We start from the raw sequence: 25,170 nt of genomic DNA on the forward strand, positions 1-25,170 counted from the left end.
ATTTTCTCTCCTATTGTCTATTGGCACCTATTGTCGATAGTCTTTGTCTATTGTCTAGACACTGGTAGTTATATGATATAAATACGGAGATTGTCCATGGCATGAGTTTATGAGACTAAATTTGTGCTCAGCTCCTAATTCTGACTACAATGTGACTGCAGTCGAGTTTTGCTAAGTACAAAATTACCCTGCTGATGTCAGATTGTGTATTGGTATGGTTATGATCTCATATTAGATACAATGCACTGTTCTAAATTGCCCCTGTTGCATTTTGGTTGTAACACTTAACTCTGGGGTGCAGGAGGAGACGGAGGTCTTTTTCAGTTGTCGAAATAGATTTGAACGAAACGCCCGCTGGTGTTGCTGAGCTTGTTGATTTGACTGCATCAAACGAATAGATGGCCACACATTTTGACGACATGGAGGTGAGTCTGTGTCAGCAGATATTGAGGTTATATGTGCTCAACTTTGTATCTTTATCTAATGTTTCTTATGATTTTTGTCATAATGTAGAAATATTAAGAGTGTAAAGTTAATTACACGTGATAGTTCTAACCAAATTCAACTATCAATATTTTTTAGGAGCTGGAGAAGCTAAGGCTACCTCACTGCTTTTATTTTATTAAAAAATTGAAGACCTATAGCTACTTCACTGTATATAACTCCAGAATCTCATCTAGTAGACATATTGTGCTGCATTCTAGCAAATCTCGTTGTATTTTCAGCCATCACAAGAGCACCTGCCTGAGGTCCCTGCATCAGCTAGACAGCGACCTGAACAAGCGGAGTCCACTCTAGGACAACCGCTGACATCACCTAATGACACTTTATCACCCATGCACGAGAGACACTCTGATGTTTCTCATAGTTCAACGTGGGACCACATGACAGAGCCTCACAGTAGAGTTGCTGGGTATGCTGTTTGACTCAACTCGTTGTGACTATACTAGCAAAACAGAATAGAGACGCTTAACTCTGCAACTTGAACACAATAGCCGATATGATCTATAGTAACGATAGCAACTAGTGATGTCATTTTGGCACATATTTTTCTTCTAAGAGTTTTAGCCGGGTCGGTTTTTTCGACTTTAATCTTGTTACATTTTAACACTCTAATCACCGCAAACAGCAACAACAGCTGAAAAAGATAGATAAATTTCGATACTTTTTGATAAAATTTACTAAAAACTTGAGTAAATTAAGTCAAGTTAGTTAAACAACCTGCTTCTTTGACAAAACAATAGACCAATGAGAATATGCCTCAGCCACCATTGACCAATGAAGTTCCTGAGTCAACTTGTCATGAATGTAGGATTTCTGCCACCATTTTTAACAACATGTATAAAGTGTGTTCTGTTCTAGTTTGTTGATTGCCTAGAGATGTCGGCTTAAAGGTTTCTGTTGGCACCTCGCAGACCAAGTGAGAGTTTGCTCAATCTGACAAGCTAAAACCTGTGTCATTGTAGGCAGCAACAGGACTCTACACAGGGACAAACCCACCACGATTTAGCCAGTGGTCAGGACCCTTTTCAACCAGCGCAGTTCTTCAGTCCCAATCATGATCCAGTCTTGTCTGCAGCTTCTCATCCTGGAAGTTACTCGAGTCTAATGCTTCCTGAGTACATGTATTTTAGTTTCCATCCTCCCTACTACAGCCTTTTTAGACGAGTCACTAGGAATGATCTTTTTCTGCACCATGGTTACTATGGTAACACTGAAGGTAAGTCAATGTAGTAACTGTGTATATACACTATGAGGTATATGACTGTATGAAATACCAGCATTGACTATCATGCTGTTGAGTTAAAGGACACTTTTACTTACTGTTTAGCATTAGATTTATTATTAGAAGGTACTTTTAACCAACATGGCTTCCATGAATGCCTGGATGCTGAAATATATGTATATCTCGATGCACCATATGTTAATATGTCTATTGCAGAACCACATTATGAGAATGGAGAACAAAATCAACGACGCAGTCCTGGTACACAAAGACTTCTTGATGAACAATTTCTCATGTCTCATTCTTCCACATGGGTAAGTTTTTTAAATGTTTCCTTGTCATCATTTTCGTCTTTGCTTTCAACTGGTTAAGTGACATAAAAAATGGCTCTAATTGTGGCAGCAACATGCTGCCAGGAGACCTACTGAAACTCACACCATGGATGACCAGAGTCACCGTATAACTACTTCCTACTCCTCTTCTCATGCTGCCCTACCTAGAGTATGTAGGCCTACGTCCATCTGTTACACTGTGTCTGTGTTTCTACTTGTTGATGAAATGTACTTACTAGTGAGCTTTCACAACTCCAAGAGTTCCTGTCACTGTAGTTGACTGCTTTTCACAGTTTCGTACTTGTTGAAATGGAGTAATATGTACTTTTAGGAACCATTACCTGCGCCGAGAGAGTGCATCAGACCATGCCACCCCGTGCAGCATGAGGGTACATATGAACCTGATGAGAGTCCAAGAAACAGTAGCGAGAGATCATGGCATAGCCTTGATACAAGGAGGCAGAGGCATGAAAATCCTCATCATCCTCATAATCGATCTCCACGTGAAACTGAGCATTCTTACACCCGGGCAGATGTACCTGCAAGGTGAGGGCCAGGCTAATCTAAAGACCCTTAGACAATGTGAATCATGGATGTGAGTTGAAGACTCACTATTGGAGTTTATTTTTGAATAACTTGAATAAAATAGTTTTATCTTTTCACCCAGACTCTAATTTAGAGTTTAACAGCCAAGTAGTTATCTTTCATGCAGTTGAGTGTGCTAAGTTAGAGTAGTAAAACTAGATACATGGCTGACTGTTTCCATATTGAGTTTTTTATCTTTTATTTTATTGAGGCTCACTTGTTTACTCACATAGTACTGACAGCACCTACTATAGTCAAACGTGGATAACTCGACCACAGATATTTCAAACACATTGTTAACTCGAACGGATTTCTTCTCGTACACAATGATAAATTGCTTGAGATAACTCAAACTTAACATGGTTAACTCAAACAGTTTTTTGCCGAAGGAACAAACTTAAAATAAACTTTGGTTTGTTATAGTCTGAAGGATATTAGATTAGTCGGGTAGCTACGGCTACTCTGCCTTCCTAGCGAGTAAGGCGCTCCTTATATGTATATATAGTGTACATATAATTCTTCTGTGCCATATAATGGAACCGATTAGGAAACCGTATAAAGCCTGATTAATGGGTTCGCTAACATGTCGGCTAAGTTACGGCCAAACTAAAAACGTTAAAAAGTATTAGCGATAAAAATTTAATAAAGATCGACACAACATGCAAAATGCATATTGTAAGAGTGATTATGTGCGGGTATATAAAGGTAAAACACGTTTTCACAGACTACATCCGATAGGTTTTTTAAATGAAACAACTGATCAGATGTAAAGCATGCACTTTTGGATTGGTCGTAAATGTTTACTCGTGTGAAGTTTTAAAAATTATCCAAAATATTAGATATTTTTTCTATCAGCTAAGATTTGTTTGTAGTTGTAGGTGATGTGACTGCCAAAACGTTTTAAGATTAAAATAGGCAAAATTGATCTCTGTTAAAACGCTCAAAAGAAAAATATGGATCTATTTTTCTGAGTGTTACAACGGCGATTCAGTGTTGCCAAGTTTAATCTGAAAACCTCATGGCAGTACATCACCTAAAGCAACAAACAAATCTCAAGTGATAAAAAAATATCTATACTTTCTGATGAATACTTTTGAAACTTCACATGAGAGGCCCTGTAACTTGCATCAAGCAATCTATATGATTTTGCTTTATACATAGTTTGCATATGTACATGTATCTTCTGTTAAATACATGCATTTGTGACAGTGCTCTGATAACTTGGACACAGATAACTCAAACACTTTCGCTCGGTCTCATGAAGTTTATTATGTTATGAGTTTGACTGTATTTATCATGTTACCAACTGCGTTTGCTTTACTTCTGCAACAATTTTTATGTGTGATATACAGAGGAGAGACTCCGCAGACCTCGCAACATCAGCATAGACACGTGGAAAGCTTACCTACAGAGTCTTTGAATTATAGCCAAAACCATGTTGATCATTCAGAGCCCTGGTATGTAGCGAGTTCAATAATTTAATCTTATTTGGTACATGACCTTTCAACTTTACCCTTTCATTGTCACAATTTCATGATTAACAGTATCTCGAACAGGACCTCAGTTCCAAGGCCATCCTTCACCCCGAGGCAGACAGTATTCGACAATCCAAACCACAATTCCACAGCTGAAAGCACTCCTCCTATTGGCTACTACAATGTTGGACAGCCACATATTATTATCAACCATGCTGTAAGCGGTACAACCCTCTCTCTTTTGTTAGTTACCTAGCTAGACCATATTACTCTGTTGCAATTGTATGTTTACTCATGAATTTAATTTTATTCACTGGTCGCCATTTATAAATTATTTTATTGGCAATATTTTTATTGAAAAGAAAAATTATTTTCAAATTATGTCGTACAAGAATCATAAAATTTAGTAAAAAAAAAAGGCCAACAGTTGGCCATTTAAATCATGTAAATGGTTTGATATATACAATAGCAGTTCAAATCCCTTTTTCTGCTAAAAGAATGGTTATTACGTAGATGACTGTTAAAGCTTCTAGCAATGGTATTTTCAAACTTATATTTAAAAGTATTATACAATCTGTTCATATCACGTAAATGAGATGAGTTGAAAACCTGTAACTGTCATGTTAAACACAAAAACACAAACCACCATCACCTTTTATATCACTTTTTTATCAATTTCGCCTCAGGTCTACCAGCCAGTTCAGCAAGGTCAGACTCACAATCCTCTGATGGGCTTTCTGTACGTTTACCAACTTCAACACCAGCAGCCCTTTCACCACGCTCCAACCCACCCTCACCAGATGACCAATGACAGCAATATAGGTGCCTCACAGGAGACGATCGATCGTACGACGTTCGCGCATCGATACAATCAGAGGGTCGCTAGTGACAGTGATGAGGGCAGCTCCGACGACAAGTGCACTATCTGTATCAGTGAATACAAGACGGGTGAACATGTTCGGTAAGTTACTTTCCACGCTGGACAGACTTCTGCCACTACAATAGCTTACAGATTTGTGGTCGCTATTTAACACCTTGAAGTCTAATCTAATATATACAAACAGGAAACTAGATCATATTAACAAGTTACATTGACTGTGTAACCTGTATGTTATTAGAAACTAATCTCCTGCCAGCAGACATTTTTAATTTCTACACCTGTATGAAATGCCCTCAGTATTTCACAAATTAGTAATTCACTCAATTTAAAACTTTGGAATTACACTAATAAAAGATTAAACACAAAAGATTAAAATTTTGCAATTTTATGTAACCCAGGAGTGCATAAGTTTTCTTGAACATAGGATAAAATGTGAAAACCACTCCTTGACTAATTTTAAGCCTAAACTTCAAAGTGTTAAAACTTGCTCGTTAAATAATTACCATTATATATGATTCAAATTACATAATCTCCAAATTTTGCAGCTGAAATACAGTTGTTTTTATCTTCTATGCTTAGTATCGAGTACTTATTTGTGTCTAGTATTTATGCTTAGTTTCAATATTGAGTCATTATATATAAAGTTTTGCTAAAGCTTTGAACCACATGCAGAGCACGGCCTGGTCATATTTCGCTCTCATTTGCATAAAGTCCTTCAGCTAGCTTTGCATTTGTAACTGATATATCTCACTACTCAAGTGTCAATTTACCAAATTATTAGAATATATTACACAGGATTACAAAAAAGGCTTTTTTGTTAATAATTTTCCCCAAATTTATTAACTTTGTAACGGTCAACTTTCACTAAAAGGCCTATTGATGATTGTGTCTTATTCGACAGCCATGAGCTGCTGATTAGCAACCGCTCATTAAAAACACCCGTGTACAAGGAAACATAGATTTTTGATAATCTTTAATTAATCATTGATTATAATGTACATCGTCTCTCTCTAAGAATGAACGTTGATCTACAAATACATAGGTTATCCCAATGTTCTTGTAGACGACTACCTTGTCTTCATCTTTTCCATCGAGACTGTGTCGATCGGTGGCTTAATTCTAACAAGAGGTGTCCGATGTGTCGTGCTGATATTGAGGCGACTATACCATTGGGAGCTGAGATTTCTACTTAGTACACTAGTCAACTCTGATGCGTTGAGTTGATACTGAGACGACTACAACAGAGGGAGCAAGGATCTCTGGTTAATACCTTTGACACTGTTCATGACGCTTTTTCAATACCAAAACATGATATGTCTTATCTCAGTTTTTATATAAATTGGTATAATATTATTTAATTGAATTACAACTTTTTGTAGTTATAACTGTGTGAACTGTTTTATTGTGGTTGGTTGTTTTTCAGCCAGTACTAGGTGCTATAATAATTGGATTGCTACGGGCTCCATCCATTTTGTTGTCTCATTTTCCATTTTAGAAATTTGTAGAATTTGAATGTTTGTAATAAGTATTATCACATCTATAGTGTTAGAAAAACAGCATTGCAGTAGTATCCTGTAACTTTATTTTATAATGTTTGCAGACATAGTGTACATTTTTAGAATTTTGTGTTGTAAAATATACATAGCAGTTGTACAATCAAATGAAGGTTGAGTATGGAATAGCTAGAATTCATAAAAATCTAACAAGCACATTTATATCTGAGCACAATCTTTTGATAATTAATGCAGGGGTTGAGAATAATAATTAATAATAATAATAATTATGAAGTAATCTTCAAAAATTCTACAACTTGCGATTTCAAGATGAAAAAGTTCTACACCAGTATGATTAGCAGCCTTCCTTGCATTGTCGTCACCCGCTTCTTTCAGACAAATAAGTTAGTCATTGAGCACAGTTGCAGTTTAGTTCCTATAAAACTAGTCAATGGGAACATTGTATATCCACCCTCACACACATAAAAGCAAAAGGTTTTACAGTAATTGAAACAGCCATTCACGGAAACACACAAAGTTGGTTGTAAATATTGTTGACAAAAGGAAACGTTTTAATAAATTATGTTTAAAATGGTACATTTAAAGGTTTTCTCTTATCTAACAATCATGCCACCAAAATATTATCACTTATTGATCTGAAGCACCTCTATAAATTCTTGATTGGTATAAATTAAAAACTAAAATCTTATATCAAAACAGGAAAGGTGAAAATAAAACTCCTAATAAACTTTAAGTTCCAAGAAAATATAAGAAGTTCTCAGTCAGTCAGAATTTTTACAGTAGGTTTTGAGATATCATTGCTCAAAGTGACAGCATTACAATAAAGATGAAATAGATGCCTAAGGACAATAGACATGGTTTTATTGAATGCGTGAAGTATATTTGTGAAAACATTTCGACGAATGAGGTTGCATGAAAGTGTAAACAGAAGCACATCGTGTTCAACTACGTCACATCTGAGCCGTTTTGAAAAGGGATTCCAATCTACGGAGTTTTCGTGATGGCTGCGATTAACTGTTTGTTTTTGAGCTTTTCGGAGCTTGTTATCACATTTTCACATAGTTTGCACCTACAACACATCAGAGTAAGATATGGCAAAAATTTTATAATTTTATAATAATTTTTACTTGAAAAGCTGTTACAGGTGCTCATCAAACATATTAAATCATGTTTCGTGTTTCTTATTCCGCTTTCAAACTTTTAACATTTTCCACTTCTGCTCTGAATCATCTTGCTCCACATCCATCACTTTCAGATTTACATCTCTTCTTTTAGTTTGTCTCTTATTACCTGTCTCTTTAACACACCTGTGGTCATCTTTCATGCTGGTACAGTACCTGTTCTTTTGTGTCTTGATGTGTGTTTTATCATCAGCTCAGATGTTATCATGGTTAGCATACTAATATGTTAACTTTCACATGCTTTTGTTTATACCATGCCAGTTAGGAGAAACATTTATTGTTTGATCAAACTAAAAAAAAAAATATTTGATACTGCACGTAATTTACTGATCATAATCATAGATTAATTGAGTGAGAGTTTTATGAAGGTGAGGAGACACAAAAACGAGATATGAACTCTCAGAGACTTACGTGTAAATAATATAAATGTTAAAAAGCAGAAGGGAGGCCAAACTTACCATAACAGTGGTGAATAATTTTACAAAGCTTTACATCAACATCATGAATCAGTGTAGTGAACATTGCAAGTATTTTTATGCAAAGAGTGTATGTTCATGTTTATATAACTCGGTGTGCTCATGTATGTAATTATGTATAACTTTTAATTAGCGTTAATAATCATCAAATAAATGATGTTTTAATTACAATTCAAAAGTCAGCAAAAATGAAAAGACAGAAGTGAGGAGTTATTAAGCGAGTTCAACTAACGCATTTTGAAAGTTGATAATCCAATATAGTTTATCCAATACTAATACGGAAGCATCGGATCAGCGACGGGAAGGTTGTAGGAACAGCGAATTCATAAGCTGAGACATATGTTGGATGTAGAATGTTAGTGTCACAAAACAGGAAACGATGTGGGTCATATGTGGAAGAATGAATGTAAGTATTCTGGGCATAGTTTACACAGAACTTTGAAATCTGTAATACGAATGCAGAAATGAGCAAATTTGGTATAAGATAATATGTTTAAAGATTTTGCAATGTGATGTGTGGGAGTGTAGTAAGTATATGTGATGGGTGGGAATGTAGTAAGTATATGTGATGGGTGAAAGTGTGGTAAGTATATGTGATCGGTAGCACACAAGTTTTAGTATAAGTTGTGTAAGAGGAATATCCTTTTCTGTTGTCAATATGGTGAGAAGGAGAAACATATATCAACATCAATGATAAAATCAGTTGACCAATAATAAAACAAAGCAACAGTACTGTTTTTTTGTTTATAAAATATCTGCATTGCTTAAAAGAAACGTATTTGATCAAAGCTATCTGCAAACATGATCAATATGTATGGACCGCGTAAGATGTATCACATATGATGAAGCCGAGTAGTTCATTTGATTTCTTTCGTTACTGAATGTTATCCCTCCAAATGTAAATTGAAAAATATAGTAGAGTATCCATATTTGTTAAATGGCAGATCAACAAAGTGTAACTTTTGCATATTAATGTTCATATGATCGGTAGTACACCACAAATGAATTATATTGATATCAGAATCGACCTCTCGTTTAAGCGAGGTGATGCCGTTGTTTCTTTAGACAAAAACAGTGTCATCAGCTTATGCATACTGAGAACTGGACAAGGGCATTGTAAGCGAGTCGTTTATGTACATTAGAATGAGTGTAGGAACGAGGCTACATGTTACTCGCACCAGGTAGTTTCACCTGACATGGCTGAGGCACAGAAGCAATAGGGGTTGAATGCAATTCGTAACACCACCAATGGTTCTTGTGTGATTTGAACCACTGACCTAAGGATCATAAGACAGTGTCCTAAACACTTATCACACTTTCAAGTAGCAATCACGGTAAGAATATTATTATTTTATCTTCGACATAAGCATTTTTAAGAAAAAAGATGACACTTTTCCATAAAAAGCATGTTATTGATGCATTGCTTACTTTTTGAAACACGTGTGCTCAGTCAGGTGGTATGCAGAGACACCAGATAAAAATTTGGAAAAGTTTTCAGAAATAGTGCATTTCTAGACTGACAGTTCTGTGGGCAGAATATGAAATATTTGCAGCATTTCAGCTAAAATTAAGAGAACAGTGTAAATACCCAAAATAATTTGACAAGTCTCATGTGCTTCTGGGCTCTCAACTCAATTATCTCATTTTAAATACCATAAGTGTGACCCCCTTCTCTAAATTGATTAGGATTAAAACATAGCTAAATTTTTGTCCTTCTGTTGTTTGCTAGTAATTTTCTCTCCTATTGTCTATTGGCACCTATTGTTGATTGTCTTTGTCTATTGTCTAGACATTGGTAGTTATACGATGTAAATACAGAGATTGTTCATGACATGAGTTTATGAGACTAACTTTGTGCTCAGTTCTTAATTCTGACTACAATGTGACTGGAGTTGAGTTTTGCTAAGTACAAAATTACCCTGCTGATGTCAGATTGTGTATTGGTATGGTTATGATCTCATATTAGATACAATGCATTGTTCTAAAATGCCCCTATTGCATTTTGGCTGTAACACTTAACTCTGGGTGCAGGAGGAGACGGAGGTCTTTTTCAGTTGTCGAAATAGATTTGATCGAAACGCCTGCTGGTGTTGCTGAGCTTGTTGATTTGACTGCATCAGACGAATAGGTAGCCACACGCTTTGGCGACATGAAGGTGAGTCTGTGTCAGCAGATGTTTAGGTTGTATGTGCCGTATTGTACCTTTGTATATTTATCTGCTGTTTCTGATGATTTTTGTCATGATGTACAGAGATTAGGAGTGTAAAGTTAATTACACATGTTAGCTCTAACCAAATTCAACTATCAATATTTTCTTAAGAGCTGGAGGAGCTAAGCTACCTCACTGCTTTTATTTTATTAAGAAATTGAAGAGCTAAGGCTACTTCACTGTATATAACTCCAGAATCTCATCTAGTAGACATATTGTGCTGCATTCTAGCAAATCTCGTTGTATTTTCAGCCAACACAAGAGCACCTGCCTGAGGTTTCTACATCAGCTAGACAGCGACCTGAACAAGCGGAGTCCACTCTAGGACAACTGCTGACTTCACCTAATGACACTTTATCACCCATGCATGAAAGAAACTCTGGTGTTTCTCATAGTTCAACGTGGGACCACATGACAGAGCCTCACAGTAGAGTTGCTGGGTATGTTGTTTGATTCAACTTGTTGTGACTATACTAGCAAAACAGAATAGAGACGCTTAACTCTGCAGCTTGAACACAATAGCCAATATGATCTATAGTAACGATATGATCTATAGTAACGATAGCAACTGGTGATGTCATTTTGGCACATATTTTTCTTCCAAGCGTTTTAGCCGGGTCAGGTTTTTTCTAATTAATCTTGTTACATTTTAACGCTCAAATCACCGCAAACATCAACAACAGCTGAAATTGATAAATAAATTTCAATACTTTTTGATAAAATTTATTAAAACTTTGAGTAAATTAAGTCAAGTTAGTTAAACAGCCTGTTTCTTGGATAAGATAATTGACCAATGAGAATATGATCTAGTTAGAAACATTTTAGGGGAAAAGATAGGTACTCTTAGGTCTGATGGTGGGGAGAGTATATTTCAAACGGGTTTAATAGCTATTTAAAGACACTAGGAATTCGTCACGAAGTAACTTCAGCCTACACTCCAGAACAAAATGGTGTGGCAGATTGGCTCAATCGTACACTTGGTGAATCTGACTGGTGTTTTGATGCGCAGCCTATGCCCATATCTCAGATCTAAAAAGGCAAAAGTAATATATCAAAGCGAAGAAATTACGTTTTATTGGATACAGTATCACGTCGAAAGCTTATAAATTGCTCAACGAGCAAACTAGAAAGGTTATCGGTAGATGTGATGTTGTATTTAATGAGTCAGACTTCGGGAGTCAAGATAAAGATATCATCAAGTAGTGTACCAGTAGCCACTGTAGACGTTGTTGTGCCTGCACTTCAAGAAGCTAACAAAGACACTATACATAAAATCGTTGAGGAGCAAGTTGAAGAGCGTCTGCTGAACCGACCAAGATGATGGTTGACAATCAAGCCGCCATAAAAAAATCGCACAAAATTCTATTGGACATGGCCGCATAAAACGTATAGACATCAAAATTCACTTCACGAGAGAAGCTGTAGTAAACAAACAGATTAATTTAGAGTGTTGCCCTACTGATAGTATGGTAGCTGACATCCTGACTAAACCGATACCAAGTGAGAGATTCACAAAATTACTAAATCTTATGGGACTTACTTGATATTAAAAAACCAGTAACCTAGTGGGAGTGTTGAAATATTATTGTCTTTATTGTCAAGCTTTTCATAGCTTGTTTCTAGTGTAATGTAGTTATAGCTTACTGGTTTATGTGGCTTTTTATTGCTTTTCTAGCTTGGCTTGCCAGCTGTTGATAATACTTGTTATGGTGTGATTATAAATGTTGGACACTCTTGTTGTAGCTGTCATATTGAACTGATATGAGAAATATACTGTCTCAACGTTCGCTATAGTAATTTATGTTTCAGCTATAAAACATAAACAAACAACATATGAGTCAGCCACTATTGACCAATGAGGTTGCTGAATCAACTTGTCATGAATGTAGGATTTCTGCCACCATTTTTAACATTAACATGTATAAAGTGTGTTGTGTTCTAATTTGTTGATTCATTGGAGATGTCGGCTTTTCTGTTTCTGTTGGCACCTCGCAGACCAAGTGAGAATTTGCTCAATCTGACAAGCTGAAACGTGTGTCATTGTAGGCAGCAACAGGACTCTACACAGGGACAAACCAACCACGATTTAGCCAGTGGTCAGGACCCTTTTCAACCAGCGCAGTTCTTCAGTCCCAATCATGATCCAGTCTTGTCTGCAGCTTCTCATCCTGGAAGTTACTCAAGTCTAATGTTTCCTGAGTACATGTATTTTAGTTTCCTTCCTCCCTACTACAGCCTTTTTAGACGAGTCACTAGGAATGATCCTTTTCTGCACCATGGTTACTATGGTAATGGTGAAGGTAAGTGAGTGTAGTAACTGTGTATATGCACTATGAGGTATATGACTGTATGAAATACCAGCATTGACTATCATATGCTGTTGAGTTACAGGACACTTTTACTTGCTTTTTAGCATTAGATTGAACAGGGATGTCAAACACAATTGTACAAGGAGCCAAAATTCAAAACGCATTTGATAAACATTTATTTAACACACTAAAACTGAATGTTTTTTTAATATAAATATGGATAAAAACAGACAGGAATATTATTCTGAAACAAACTTAAACCGTAAAGGTTTACTTGCAACAAAATTTACATTACAGTTATTTGGCTTCTTAAGGTTCGTCATGTCTTACTCTGCTGTGTTGTATGTGCAAAATATGTGGAAATGCGATAATGAGCTTTTAACTCATTTGCAACCGATTAATTTTCATGCGATCTGTCTCAAATACCAGTCATTTCTCTAAAAAATGCAATAATTTAACTTACTACTACAAGAAGCTGGATTGAAATAAGTTACCCATTCAATTTTTAAAATAACCAGCCAAGTTTCCTTTATCAAATAATACAAAATTCAGATAGATACTTCATAATGAATCTGCATATTTACTTATGGAGTTGAAAAATATTGATCGCGAGCGAAAAAATTTAAAGTCACAGTGATGATTTTCGGTTTAGGTGAACGTCGACATCGGTTTAGTATTTTGGCTATAACTTTTGCAAGAGATATCATTGAGGCATATTTGTAAGTTTTTCTGATTGGCCAAAAAATTCTCGTTCGAACTAATTAAAAATTTTCTTTTATAACTTAGACCTAACTGTACATGAAATGGGTAAATTTCCAAGGGGAGATAACTCGTGTTGGTAACCTAACTACGGTATGTATATATTTCATGAGTTAACTCGCGGCTGGTTGCGAAGGAGTTAAAAGCTCAAAGCAAAACAGTTAAAAAAAAGTAGTCGTAGGTTGTAATCCCATATTTTGATGACGTATTCAACTTGACGAGGTGATTGTTTTGACATACGTTGTTATCGCGTGAAATCAAATGCCAATAAAAAGCTCCATATAAAACGTCTCGTAGCCCTAGATTATGACAAACACTTAGGGTTCTACTGGAAAGCCCCTTATCAAATATAGATGCTCGCCACTTTACAGTTTCGTTTCAGCTCCGTCTAATCATCTAGCCATCCGATCATGTGACCCATATTTCCCACTATATGGTGCGAACAATTTTTGCAGCATTTGTTAAATATCACGGGTGACCAGCAGGCTCCCCATGTTTATATGAGAATGATATGCACTCCCTCGAGCTAAGTTTATAAAATTAAACTGATTTTTGGGCTAGGTTTTGAGATATCAGTGCTCAAAAGTGGCAGCATTAAAATGTTGATGAAATAGATGTGTAAAAACAATAGACATGGTTTCTTTGAATGCGTGAAGTATATTTGTGAAAATATCTCGACAAATGAGGTTGCATTAAAGTGTAAACAGAAGCACATTGTGTTCATTTACATCACATTTTAGCCGTTTTGAGAGGGATTCTAACCTATGGCTGTTTTCGTGATGGCTGCGATCAGCTGTTCGTTTATGAGCTTTTAAGAGCTTGTAATCACATTTCCACATATTTGGCACCTACAGCACAGCAGACTAAGACACGGTGAACCTTTTGATACCAAATAACTGTAATGTGAATTTTGTTGCAAGTCAACCTTTAAACTACTCCTATTTAAGTTTTTGCTTTTCATGAAAATATTTTGTTAAAAATAAAATTCAAATTTCTTTGCTCCTATGTCAATGTATATAAAAAATAAACTTGATTATCCCAAAAAGATTTTGCTCTCCTTAAAAATATCTCCTTTTTTAGAAGCAACAAACTCATTTACGTTTAGTGTAATTTCCTGTGTTGTGGAGACTCTCAGGATGGACAGCAGTTGCTCAACAGGCTAACTGCTATCTTCATAATATCTTGTAATATCTAGACTTAATTGATGCTAGAAGTAAGTGACAAGGAGGGTGAAGCGTTGCATTATTTACAGTTGGATATGCAGTTCTGTGCAGTATTATGTCATCAGCGCTTCATATCAATGGGCCATGAATGTAAAATGATTTGATGGGCCAGATAAGATTGCAAGGCGGCGGATGTGGCCGCGGGCCATGAGTTTGACACATGTGCATTAGAAAGTACTTTTAACCAACATAACTTCCATGATAGCCTGGATGCTGAAATATATGTGTATCTCGATGCACCATACGTTAATATGTCTATTGCAGAACCACATTATGAAAATGGAGAACAAAATCAACGACGCAGTCCTGGTACACAAAGACGGCTTGCTGAACAATTTCTCATGTCTCATTCTTCCACATGGGTAAGTTATTTAAATGTCTCCTTGTCATCATTTTCATCTTTGCTTTCAACTGGTTATAAGTGACATAGAAAATGGCTCTAATTGTGGCAGCAACATGCTGCCAGGAAACCTACTGAAACTCACACCATGGATGACCAGAGTCACCGTATAACTACTCCCCACTCCTCTTCTCATGCTGCCCAACCTAGAGTATGTAGGCCTACTTCCATCTGTTATACTGTTGTCTGTGTTTCTACTTGTCAATGCGCTGTATTTACTAGTGAGCTTTCACAACTCCAAGAGTTCCTGTCACTGTAATTGACTGCTCTTCACAGTTTCGTACTTGTTGAAATGGTGTAATATGTACTTTTAGGAACCATTACCCGCGCCGAGAGAGTGCATCAGACCATGCCACCCCGTGCAGCACGAGGGTACATATGAACCTGATGAAAGTCCAAGAAACAGTAGCGAGAGATCATGGCATAGCCTTGATACAAGGAGGCAGAGGCATGAAAATCCTCATCATCCTCATAATCGATCTCCACGTGAAACTGAGCATTCTTACACCCGGGCAGATGTACCTACAAGGTGAGGGCCAGGCTAATCTAAAAACCCTTAGACAATGTGAATCATGGATGTGAGTTGAAGACTCACTATTCGAGTTTATTTTTGAATAACTTGAATAAAATAGTTTTATTTTTTCACCCAGACTCTAATTTAGAGTTTAACAGCCAAGTAGTTATCTTTCATGTGTTTGGGTGTGCTAATTTAGAATAGTAAAACTAGATACATGGTATTGTAATGGCTGACTGTTTCCATATTGAGTTTTTTATCTTTTATTTTATTGAGGCTCACTCACTTAGTACTGACAGCACCTACTATAGTCAAACATTTATAACTCGGCCACGGATATTTCAAACACATTGTTAACTCGAACGGATTTCTTCTCGTACACAATGATAAATCGCTTGAGATAACTCGAACTTAACATGGTTAACTCAAACAGTTTTTTGCCGAAGGAACAAACTTAAAATAAACTTTGGTTTGTTATAGTCTGAAGGATATTACATTAGTCGGGTAGCTACGGCTACTCTGCCTTCCTAGCGAGTAAGGCGCTCCCTATATGTATATAGTGTACATATATTTCTCCTGTACCGTATAATGGAACCGATTAGGAAACTGTATAAAGCCTGATTAATGGGTTCGCTAACATGTCGGCTAAGTTACAGCCAAACTGAAAACGTTAAAAAGTATTAGTGATAAAAATTTAATAAAGATCGACACAACATGCAAAATGCATATTGTAAGAGTGATTATGTGCGGATATATAAAGGTAAAACACGTTTTCACAGACTACACTCGATAGGTTTTTTAAATGAAACAACTGATCAGATGTAAAGCATGCACTTTTGGATTGGTTGTAAATGTTTACTCGTGTGAAGTTTTAAAAATTATCCAAAAATTTAGATATTTTTCTATCAGCTTAGATTTGTTTGTAGTTTTAAGTGATGGGACACTGCCAAAACTTTTTAGGATTAAAATAGGCAGAATTTATCTCTGTTAAAACGCTCATAAGAAAAATATGAATCTATTTTTCTGAGTGTTTCAACGGCGATTCAGTGTTGCCAAGTTTAATCTGAAAACTTCATGGCAGTACATCACCTAAAACAACAGACAAATCCCAAATGATAGAACAATATCTATACTTTCTGATGAATACTTTTGAAACTTCACACGAGAGGCCCTGTAACTTGCAACAAGCAATCTATATGATTTTGCTTTATACATAGTTTGCATATGTACATGTATCTTCTGTTAAATACATGCATTTGTGACAGTGCTCTGATAACTTGGACACAGATAACTCAAACACCTTCGCTCGGTCTCATGTAGTTTATTATGTTATGAGTTTGACTGTATTTATTATGTTACCAGCTGCGTTTGCCTTACTTCTGCAACAATTTTTATGTGTGATATACAGAGGAGAGACTCCACAGACCTCGCAACATCAGCATAGATACGTGGAAAGCTTACCTGCAGAGTCTTTGAATTATAGCCAAAACCATGTTGATCATTCAGAGCCCTGGTATGTAGCGAGTTCAATAATTTAATCTTATTTAGTACATGACCTTTCAACTTTACCCTTTCATTGTCACAATTTCATAATTAACAGTATCTCGAACAGGATTTCAGTTCCAAGGCCATCCTTCACCCCGAGGCAGACAGTAATCGACAATCCAAACCACAATTCCACAGCTGAAAGCACTCCTCCTATTGGCCACTACAATGTTGGACAGCCGCATATTATTATCAACCATGCTGTAAGCGGTACAACCCTCTCTCTTTTGTTAGTTACCTAGCTAGAACATATTAATCTGTTGCAATTGTGTGTTTACTCATGAATTTAATTTTATTCACTGGTCGCCGTTTATATATTATTTTATTGGCAATATTTTTATTGAAAAGAAAAATTATTTTCAAATTATGTCGTACAAGAATCATAAAATTTAGTAAAAAAAAAGGCCAACAGTTGGCCATTTCAATCATGTAAATGGTTTGATATATACAATAGCAGTTCAAATCCCTTTTTTACTAAAAGAACGATTATTACGTAGATGACTGTTAAAGCCGCTAGCAATGGTATTTTCAAACTTATTTTTAAAAGTTTTATACAATCGGTTCATATCACGTAAAATGAGATGAGTTGAAAACCTGTAACTGTCTTGTAAAACACAAAAACACAAACCACCATCACCTTTTATATCACTTTTTTATCAATTTCGCCTCAGGTCTACCAGCCAGTTCAGCAAGGTCAGACTCACAATCATCTGATGGGCTTTCTGTACATTTACCAACTTCAACACCAGCAGCCCTTTCACCACGCTCCAACCCACCCTCACCAGACGACCAATGACAGCAATATAGGTGCCTCACAGGAGACGATCGATCGTACGACGTTCGCTCATCGATACAGCCAGAGGGTCGCTAGTGACAGTGATGATGGCAGCTCAGACGACAAGTGCACTATCTGTATCAGTGAATACAAGACGGGTGAACATGTTCGGTAAGTTACTTTCCGTGTTTGACAGTCTTTTGCCACTACCGTAGCTTACAGATTTGTGGTCACTATTTAACACCTTGAAGTCTAGTCTAATATCTACAAACAGGATTCTAGATCATATTAACAAGTTGCATTGACTGTGTAACCTGTATGTTATTAGAAACTTATCTCCTGCCAGCAGACATTTTTAATTTCTACACCTGTATGAAATGCCCTCAGTATTTCACAAATTAGTAATTCACTCAATTTAAAACTTTCGAATTACAATAATAAAAGATCAAACACAAAAGATTAAAATTTTGTAATTATATGTAACCCAGGAGTGCATAAGTTTTCTCGAGCATAAGATGAAATGGAATGACAACTCCCTGACTAATTTTATGCCATAACTTCAAAGTGTTAAAACTTGCATGTTAAATTTAATTACTATTATATATGATTCAAATTACATAATCTCCAAATTTTGCAGCTGAAATACAGTTGTTTTTATTTTCTATGCTTAGTATCGAATACTTATTTGTGTCTAGTATTTATGCTTAGTTTCAATATTGAGTCATTATATATAAAGTTTTGCTAAGGCTTTGACACATGCAGAACACGGCCTGGTCATATTTCACTGTCATTTGCATAAAGTCCTTCAGCTATCTTTGCATTTGTAACTGATATATCTTACTACTCAAGTGTCAATTTACCAAATTATTAAAATATATTACGCGGGATTACAAAAAAGGCTTTTTTGTTAATAATTTTCCCAAATTTATTAACTTTGTAACGGTCAACTTTCACTAAAAAGCCTATTGATGATTGTGTCTTATTGGACAGCCATGAGTTGCTGATTAGTGACCGCTCATTAAAAAACACTCCTGTACAAGGAAACATAACTCCTTTATAATCTTCAATTAATCGTTGATTATAATGTACATCGTGCTATCTTTAAGAATGAACGTTGGTCTACAAATGTATAGGTTATTCCAACGTTCTTGTAGACGACTACCTTGTCTTCATCTTTTCCATCGAGACTGTATCGATCAGTGGCTTAATTCTAACAAGAGGTGTCCGATGTGTCGTGCTGATATTGAGGCGGCTATACCAGAGGGAGCTGGGATTTCTACTTAGTACACTTGTCAATTCTGATGCGTTGAGTTGATACTGAGGCGACGACAACAGAGGGAGCAAGGATCTCTGGTTAATACCTTTGCCACTGTTCATGAGGGTTTTTCAATACCCAAATTTGATATGTCGTATTTCAGTTTTTATATATATTGGTATAATATTATTTAACTAAATTAAATTTTTTTGTAGTGAACTGTGTGAACTGTTTTATTGCGATTGGTTGTTTTTCAGCCAGTACTAGGTGCTATTATAATTGGATTTCTACAGGTTCCATCCATTTTGTTGTCTCATTTTCTATTTTAGAAAATTGTAGAGTTTGAATTTTTGTAATAAGTATTATCACAGCTATAGTGTTAGAAAAACAGCATTGAAATAATATCCTGTAACTTTATTTTATAATCTTTGCATATATACAGTAGTGTACATTTTTAGTATTTTGTGTTGTAAAATATAGATAGCGCTTGTACAATCAAATGAAGGTTGAGTGTGGAATAGCTAGAATTCCTAGAAATCTAAAAAGCCCATTCAGATCTGAACACAATCCTTTGATAATTAATGCAGTGGTTGAGAATGTTTAAAATTATGAAGTATTTTTCAAAAAGTCCACATCTTGCGATTTCAAGATGAAACAGTTTTACACCGATATGATTAGCAGCCTTCCTTGCATTGTCGTCGCCCGCTTCTTTCAGACAAATAAGTTAGTCATTCAGCACTGTTGCAGTTTAGTTCCTAAAACTAGTCAATGGGAACATTGTATATCCACCCTCAGACGCTTAAATGCAAAAGGTTTTTGCCGCGATTGAAACAGCCATTCACAGAGACGCACAAAGTTTGTTGTATGTTTTGTTTACTAAAGAAGACATCTCTTCGAAGGATTGCTCTTATCAAACAATCATGCCACCAACATATCACTTATTGATCTGAAACACCTCTATAAATTCTTGATTGGTTTCAATTAAAAACTGAAATCTTATATCAAAACAGGAAAGGTGAAACTAAAAGGCCTAATAAACTTTCAGTACCAAGAAAATATAAAATATAAAAAGTTCTCAGCCAGTCAGGATTTGTACAGTAGGTTTTGAGATATCAATGCTCAAAGTGACAGCATTACAATGAGGATGCAAAAAATGTGTAAGGTCAATAGACATAGTTTTAATTAATGCGTGAAGTATATTTGTGAAAATATTTCAAAGACATGGTTGCATGAAAGTGTAAACGGAAGCACATCGTGTTCAACTGCATCCCATTTGAGCCACTTTGGAAAGGGATGCCAATCTACGGAGTTTTCGTGATGGCTGCGCTTAACTGTTCATTTTTGAGCTTTTCGGAGCTTGCTATCACATTTTCACATAGTTTACACCTATAACACATCAGAGTAAGACATGGTGAACCTTTTGATACTAAATAAATGTAATGTGAATCTTTTTGCAAGTCAACCTTTAAAGTACTTGACATACCAGCATTGCATTTACTAATTATGTACATGTATGTATAACTTTCTATTGATATTAATAATCAGCAACAAAATGATGTTTTTCGTTAATCGATATCTCACAGCCGTCCATGCTGCTTCTTTCACCAGCTATATGTTTTAGTACTCTAAACTCTCAGCATGACACTAAAGTACTGTATCCCTGTTTGAGTTTGTCCTCTGAAAGTAGTGTTATTATGTAGAAGTATTTGACTGTTTCAGAATCCTATGAGGATTTTTCATTCAATATTAGTGGGTAAGAAACTAAGTAAAGACGACTTCTATTACACCGTTTAAAAAGCCGGTATAATTTTTAAAAATTCTAGTAATCAAAATGAAAATTAGCCATTTTTATGAGGATGGTTTTAAAGGTTTTTAGGATTAAAATGCTGCCATGCATTATCCCAAAAGTATAAATTATATATGTATTATATTAATATATATATACCGGTAGAAATATTTATAAGTATGAACCAACAGCAAAAGATGATGACAGGCAGAAGAAATAAAGTTTTACCTTCCGATTGTTATTTAACCTGAAAAAAATTATCATGAGCTAAATTTCCTCAGATGCTGGTTTTTATGTCGAATTTGTTCAATGTTGAAAAGTTATGTTAATTTTTCAGCCATGTTTGTATATTGTAAACAATGGACATAAGATGGTTTGCTTAAACTGGTTTTCCATGGCAGCACCAAATTTCAATTCATTTTTATAGATTATACGACACGATATTGCAAAGGTTGTTACATACAGAACAAATTCACGATGAAATATATAAAGGCTTTTTCGCAATCAGCCAAAATGCAGTACGCAGGGATGACTTTGGTTCAACTTGGGAAGGACCGTGAAAAGCGGCATTCATTTTCAGTTGAGGTTAGTTCTAACTTTGTTACCACTATTGGTAATCACTAAATATTGCTTCTTAATCTCTCCAGTGTACTTATGAGGTCTGCTAGTACATGTCTTACACTTGGTTGGTTGGTGTAGCACATTAACAATACTTGTTTCTCTTTGTTTGTTTACTTGAAAAGCTGCCACAGGTGCCCATCAATTATATTAAACCATGTTTCGTGTTGTTTATTCTTCTTTCCAACTTTTAACATTTTCCACTTCTGCTCTGAACCATCTTGCTCCACGTCCATAACTTTCAGATTTACATCTCTTATTGTAGTTTGTTTCTTATTACCTGATTCTTTAGCACACCTGTGGTCATCTTTCATGCTGGTTCAGTACCTGTTCTTCTGTGTCTTGATGTGTGTTTTATCATCAGCTCAGATGTTAACGTGGTTATCATATTAATATTTTAACTTTTATATGTTTATGTTTTTACCATGCTAGTTGGGAGAAACATTAATTGTTTGATCAAACTATATAAAAAAATATTTGATACTGCACATAATTTACTGATCATAATCATAAATTAATCGAGTGAGAGTTTTATGAAGTCGAAAAAACACAAAAACGAGATATGAACTCTCAGAGACATACATTCATATAAATGTGAAAAAGCAGAAGGGGGGGCCACACTTACCATAACAGTGATAAGTAATTTTACACTGCTGTATATCAACATCATGAATCAGTATAGCGAACCTTGCAAGTATTTTCATCCAAAGAGTATATGTTCATGTTTATATAACTCGGTGTGCTCATGTATGCAATTATATATAACTTTTTATTAGCGTTAATAATCATCTACTAAATAATGTTTTCATTACAATACAAAAAGTCGGCAAAAATGAAAAGACAGAAGTCAGAAGTTATCAAGTGCGTTGATAATCCAATACTATTACGGAGGCGTGAGAATAACGAAGTGAAGGTTGTAGTAACAGCGAATTCATAAACTAAAACATATGTTGGATGTGGAATGTTAGTGTCACAAAACAGGAAACGATGTTGGTCATATGTGGAAGGATAAATATAAGTATTCTGGGCATAGTTTACACAGAATTTTGAAACCTGTAATAAAACGGCAGAAATGAGCAAATTTTGTATAAAACAGAATGTTTAAAGATTTTGCAATGTGATGGGTGGAAGTGTGGTAAGTATATGTGATCGATAGCACACAAGTTTTAGTATAAGTTGTGTAAGAGGATTATCCTTTTCTGCTGTCAATATGGTGAGAAGAAGAAACATATATCAATACCAATGATAAGATCAGATAACCGTTCTCAATATTAAAATAAAACAGTAGTACTGTTTTTTTGTTTAAAAAATATCTGCAGTGCTTTAAAAGAAACGTATTCGATCAAAGCTACATGCAAACATGATCACTGTGTTTGGACCGCGTAAGATGTATCACTTATGATGAAGCCGAGTAGTTCAGTTGATCTCCTTCGTGACTGAGCGTTATCCTTCCACATGTAAAATGAAAAATACAGTACGGTATCCATACTTGTAAAATGGCAGATGAACAAAGTGTAACTTTCCCATGATGATCTTCATATGATTGGTAGTTCACCACTAAAGGATTTTATTGATATCAGAATCAACCTCTCGTTTAAGCGAGGTGATGCCGTTGTTTCTTTAGACGAAAACAGTGTCATCAGCTTATGCGTACTAAGAACTGGACGAGGGCATTGTAAGCGAGTCATTTATGTACATTAGCAAGAGTGTAGGAACAAGGCTACATGTTACTCGCACCAGGTAGTTCCACCTGACCTGACTTGGCTGAGGCACAGAAGCAATTGGGGCTGAATACAATTCGTTACACCATCAATGGTTTTAGTGTGATTCAAATCACTGACCTAAGGATCATAAGACAGTGTCCTAAACACTTATCACACTTATAAGTAGGTGTCACGGTAAGAATATTATTTTTTTATCAACTTAAGCATTTTTATGATAAAAGATGATATTTTTTCACAAAAAGCATGTTATTGATGCATTGCTTGCTTTTTGAGTCATGTGTGCTCAGTCAGGTGGTATGCGGAGACATCAGATGAGAATTTAAGAAAACTTTCAGAAATCGCCAATGTCTAGAATGACAATTCTGTGGGTAGAATATGAAATATTTACAGCATTTTACCTAAAATTAAGAGAACAACCAAAATACTTTTACACGTCACGTGTATTTTTGTGTTCTCAATTATCTCATTTTAAATACCCGTAAGTGTGACCCCTTATCTGAATTTATTAGGATTAAAACATAGCTAAAGATTTATCATTCTATTGTTTGCAAGTAATTTTCTCTCCTATTGTCTATTGGCACCTATTGTCGATAGTCTTTGTCTATTGTCTAGACATTGGTAGTTATACGATGTAAGTACAGAGATTGTCCATGACATGAGTTTATGAGACTAAATTTGTGCTCAGCTCTTAATTCTGACTACAATGTGACTGCAGTCGAGTTTTGCTAAGTACAAAATTACCCTGCTGATGTCAGATTGTGTATTGGTATGGTTATGATCTCATATTAGATACAATGCACTGTTCTAAATTGCCCCTGTTGCATTTTGACTATAACACTCAACTCTGGGGTGCAGGAGGAGACGGAAGTCTTTTTCAGTTGTCGAAATAGATTTGAACGAAACGCCCGCTGGTGTTGCTGAGCTTGTTGATTTGACTGCATCAAACGAATAGATGGCCACACATTTTGACGACATGGAGGTGAGTCTGTGTCAGCAGATATTGAGGTTATATGTGCTGAACTTTGTATCTTTATCTACTGTTTCGGATGATTTTTGTCATAATGTAGAAAGATTAGGAGTGTAAAGTTAATTACAAGTGATAGTTCTAACCAATTACAACTATCAATATTTTATTAAGAGCTGGAGGAGCTAAGGCTAACTCACTGCTTTTATTTTATTAAGAAATTGAAGAGCTAAGGCTACCTCACTGTATATAACTCTAGAATCTCATCTAGTAGACATATTGTGTTGCATTCTAGCAAATTTCGTATTTTCAGCCATCACAAGAGCACCTGCCTGAGGTCTCTACATCAGCTAGACAGCAATCTGAACAAGCAGAGTCCACTCTAGGACAACTGCTGACTTCACCTAATGACACTTTATCACCCATGCATGAGAGAAACTCTGGTGTTTCTCATAGTTCAACGTGGGACCACATGACAGAGCCTCACAGTAGAGTTGCTGGGTATGTTGTTTGATTCAACTTGTTGGGACTATAATAGTAGCAAAACAGAATAGAGACGCTTAACTCTGCAACTTGAACACAATAGCCGATATGATCTATAGTAACGATAGCAACTAGTGATGTCATTTTGGCACATATTTTTCTTCTAATAGTTTTAGCCGGGTCGAGTTTTTTCGACTTTAATCTTGTTACATTTTAACACTCAAATCACTGCAAACAACAACAACTGAAATTGATAGATAAATTTCGATACTTTTTGATAAAATTTACTAAAACATTGAGTAAATTAAGTCAAGTTAGTTAAACAACCTGCTTCTTTGACAAAACAATAGACCAATAAGAATATGCCTCAGCCACCATTGACCAATGAGGTTCCTGAGTCAACTTGTCATAAATGTAGGATTTCTGCCACCATTTTT

General features: G+C 35.7%; 2 protein-coding genes across 2 annotated transcripts; both read left to right on the forward strand.

Annotated features, from left to right (window-relative positions):
• Positions 1–419: 419 nt before the first annotated feature.
• LOC137390854 (E3 ubiquitin-protein ligase Arkadia-like) lies at positions 420–6,191 on the forward strand. Its single transcript, XM_068077171.1, has 10 exons — positions 420–425; positions 726–913; positions 1,467–1,720; positions 1,943–2,040; positions 2,129–2,227; positions 2,390–2,604; positions 3,996–4,100; positions 4,200–4,335; positions 4,805–5,079; positions 6,062–6,191. The coding sequence occupies exons 1-10, from the start codon at positions 420–422 to the stop codon at positions 6,189–6,191; spliced, it is 1,506 nt and encodes a 501-aa protein (XP_067933272.1).
• A 4,127-nt stretch (positions 6,192–10,318) lies between these two features.
• On the forward strand, positions 10,319–19,187 carry LOC137390855 (E3 ubiquitin-protein ligase ARK2C-like). Its single transcript, XM_068077172.1, has 9 exons — positions 10,319–10,324; positions 10,631–10,818; positions 12,425–12,678; positions 14,934–15,031; positions 15,122–15,220; positions 15,384–15,598; positions 17,196–17,331; positions 17,800–18,074; positions 19,058–19,187. The coding sequence occupies exons 1-9, from the start codon at positions 10,319–10,321 to the stop codon at positions 19,185–19,187; spliced, it is 1,401 nt and encodes a 466-aa protein (XP_067933273.1).
• Positions 19,188–25,170: the final 5,983 nt, after the last annotated feature.

Source organism: Watersipora subatra, chromosome 3, assembly GCF_963576615.1.
Source record: "Watersipora subatra chromosome 3, tzWatSuba1.1, whole genome shotgun sequence".
In the NCBI taxonomy this organism is placed as follows: Eukaryota; Metazoa; Bryozoa; class Gymnolaemata; order Cheilostomatida; family Watersiporidae; genus Watersipora; species Watersipora subatra.

Excerpts from the sequence above, each read along its gene's own strand:
- LOC137390854 (XM_068077171.1), top strand. Across the intron at positions 2,228-2,389 it reads CTCATGCTGCCCTACCTAGA|GAACCATTACCTGCGCCGAG; the intron begins GTATGTAGGCCT and ends ATGTACTTTTAG. Across the intron at positions 4,101-4,199 it reads GTTGATCATTCAGAGCCCTG|GACCTCAGTTCCAAGGCCAT; the intron begins GTATGTAGCGAG and ends TATCTCGAACAG.
- LOC137390855 (XM_068077172.1), top strand. Across the intron at positions 10,819-12,424 it reads CCTCACAGTAGAGTTGCTGG|GCAGCAACAGGACTCTACAC; the intron begins GTATGTTGTTTG and ends GTGTCATTGTAG. Across the intron at positions 17,332-17,799 it reads ATATTATTATCAACCATGCT|GTCTACCAGCCAGTTCAGCA; the intron begins GTAAGCGGTACA and ends ATTTCGCCTCAG.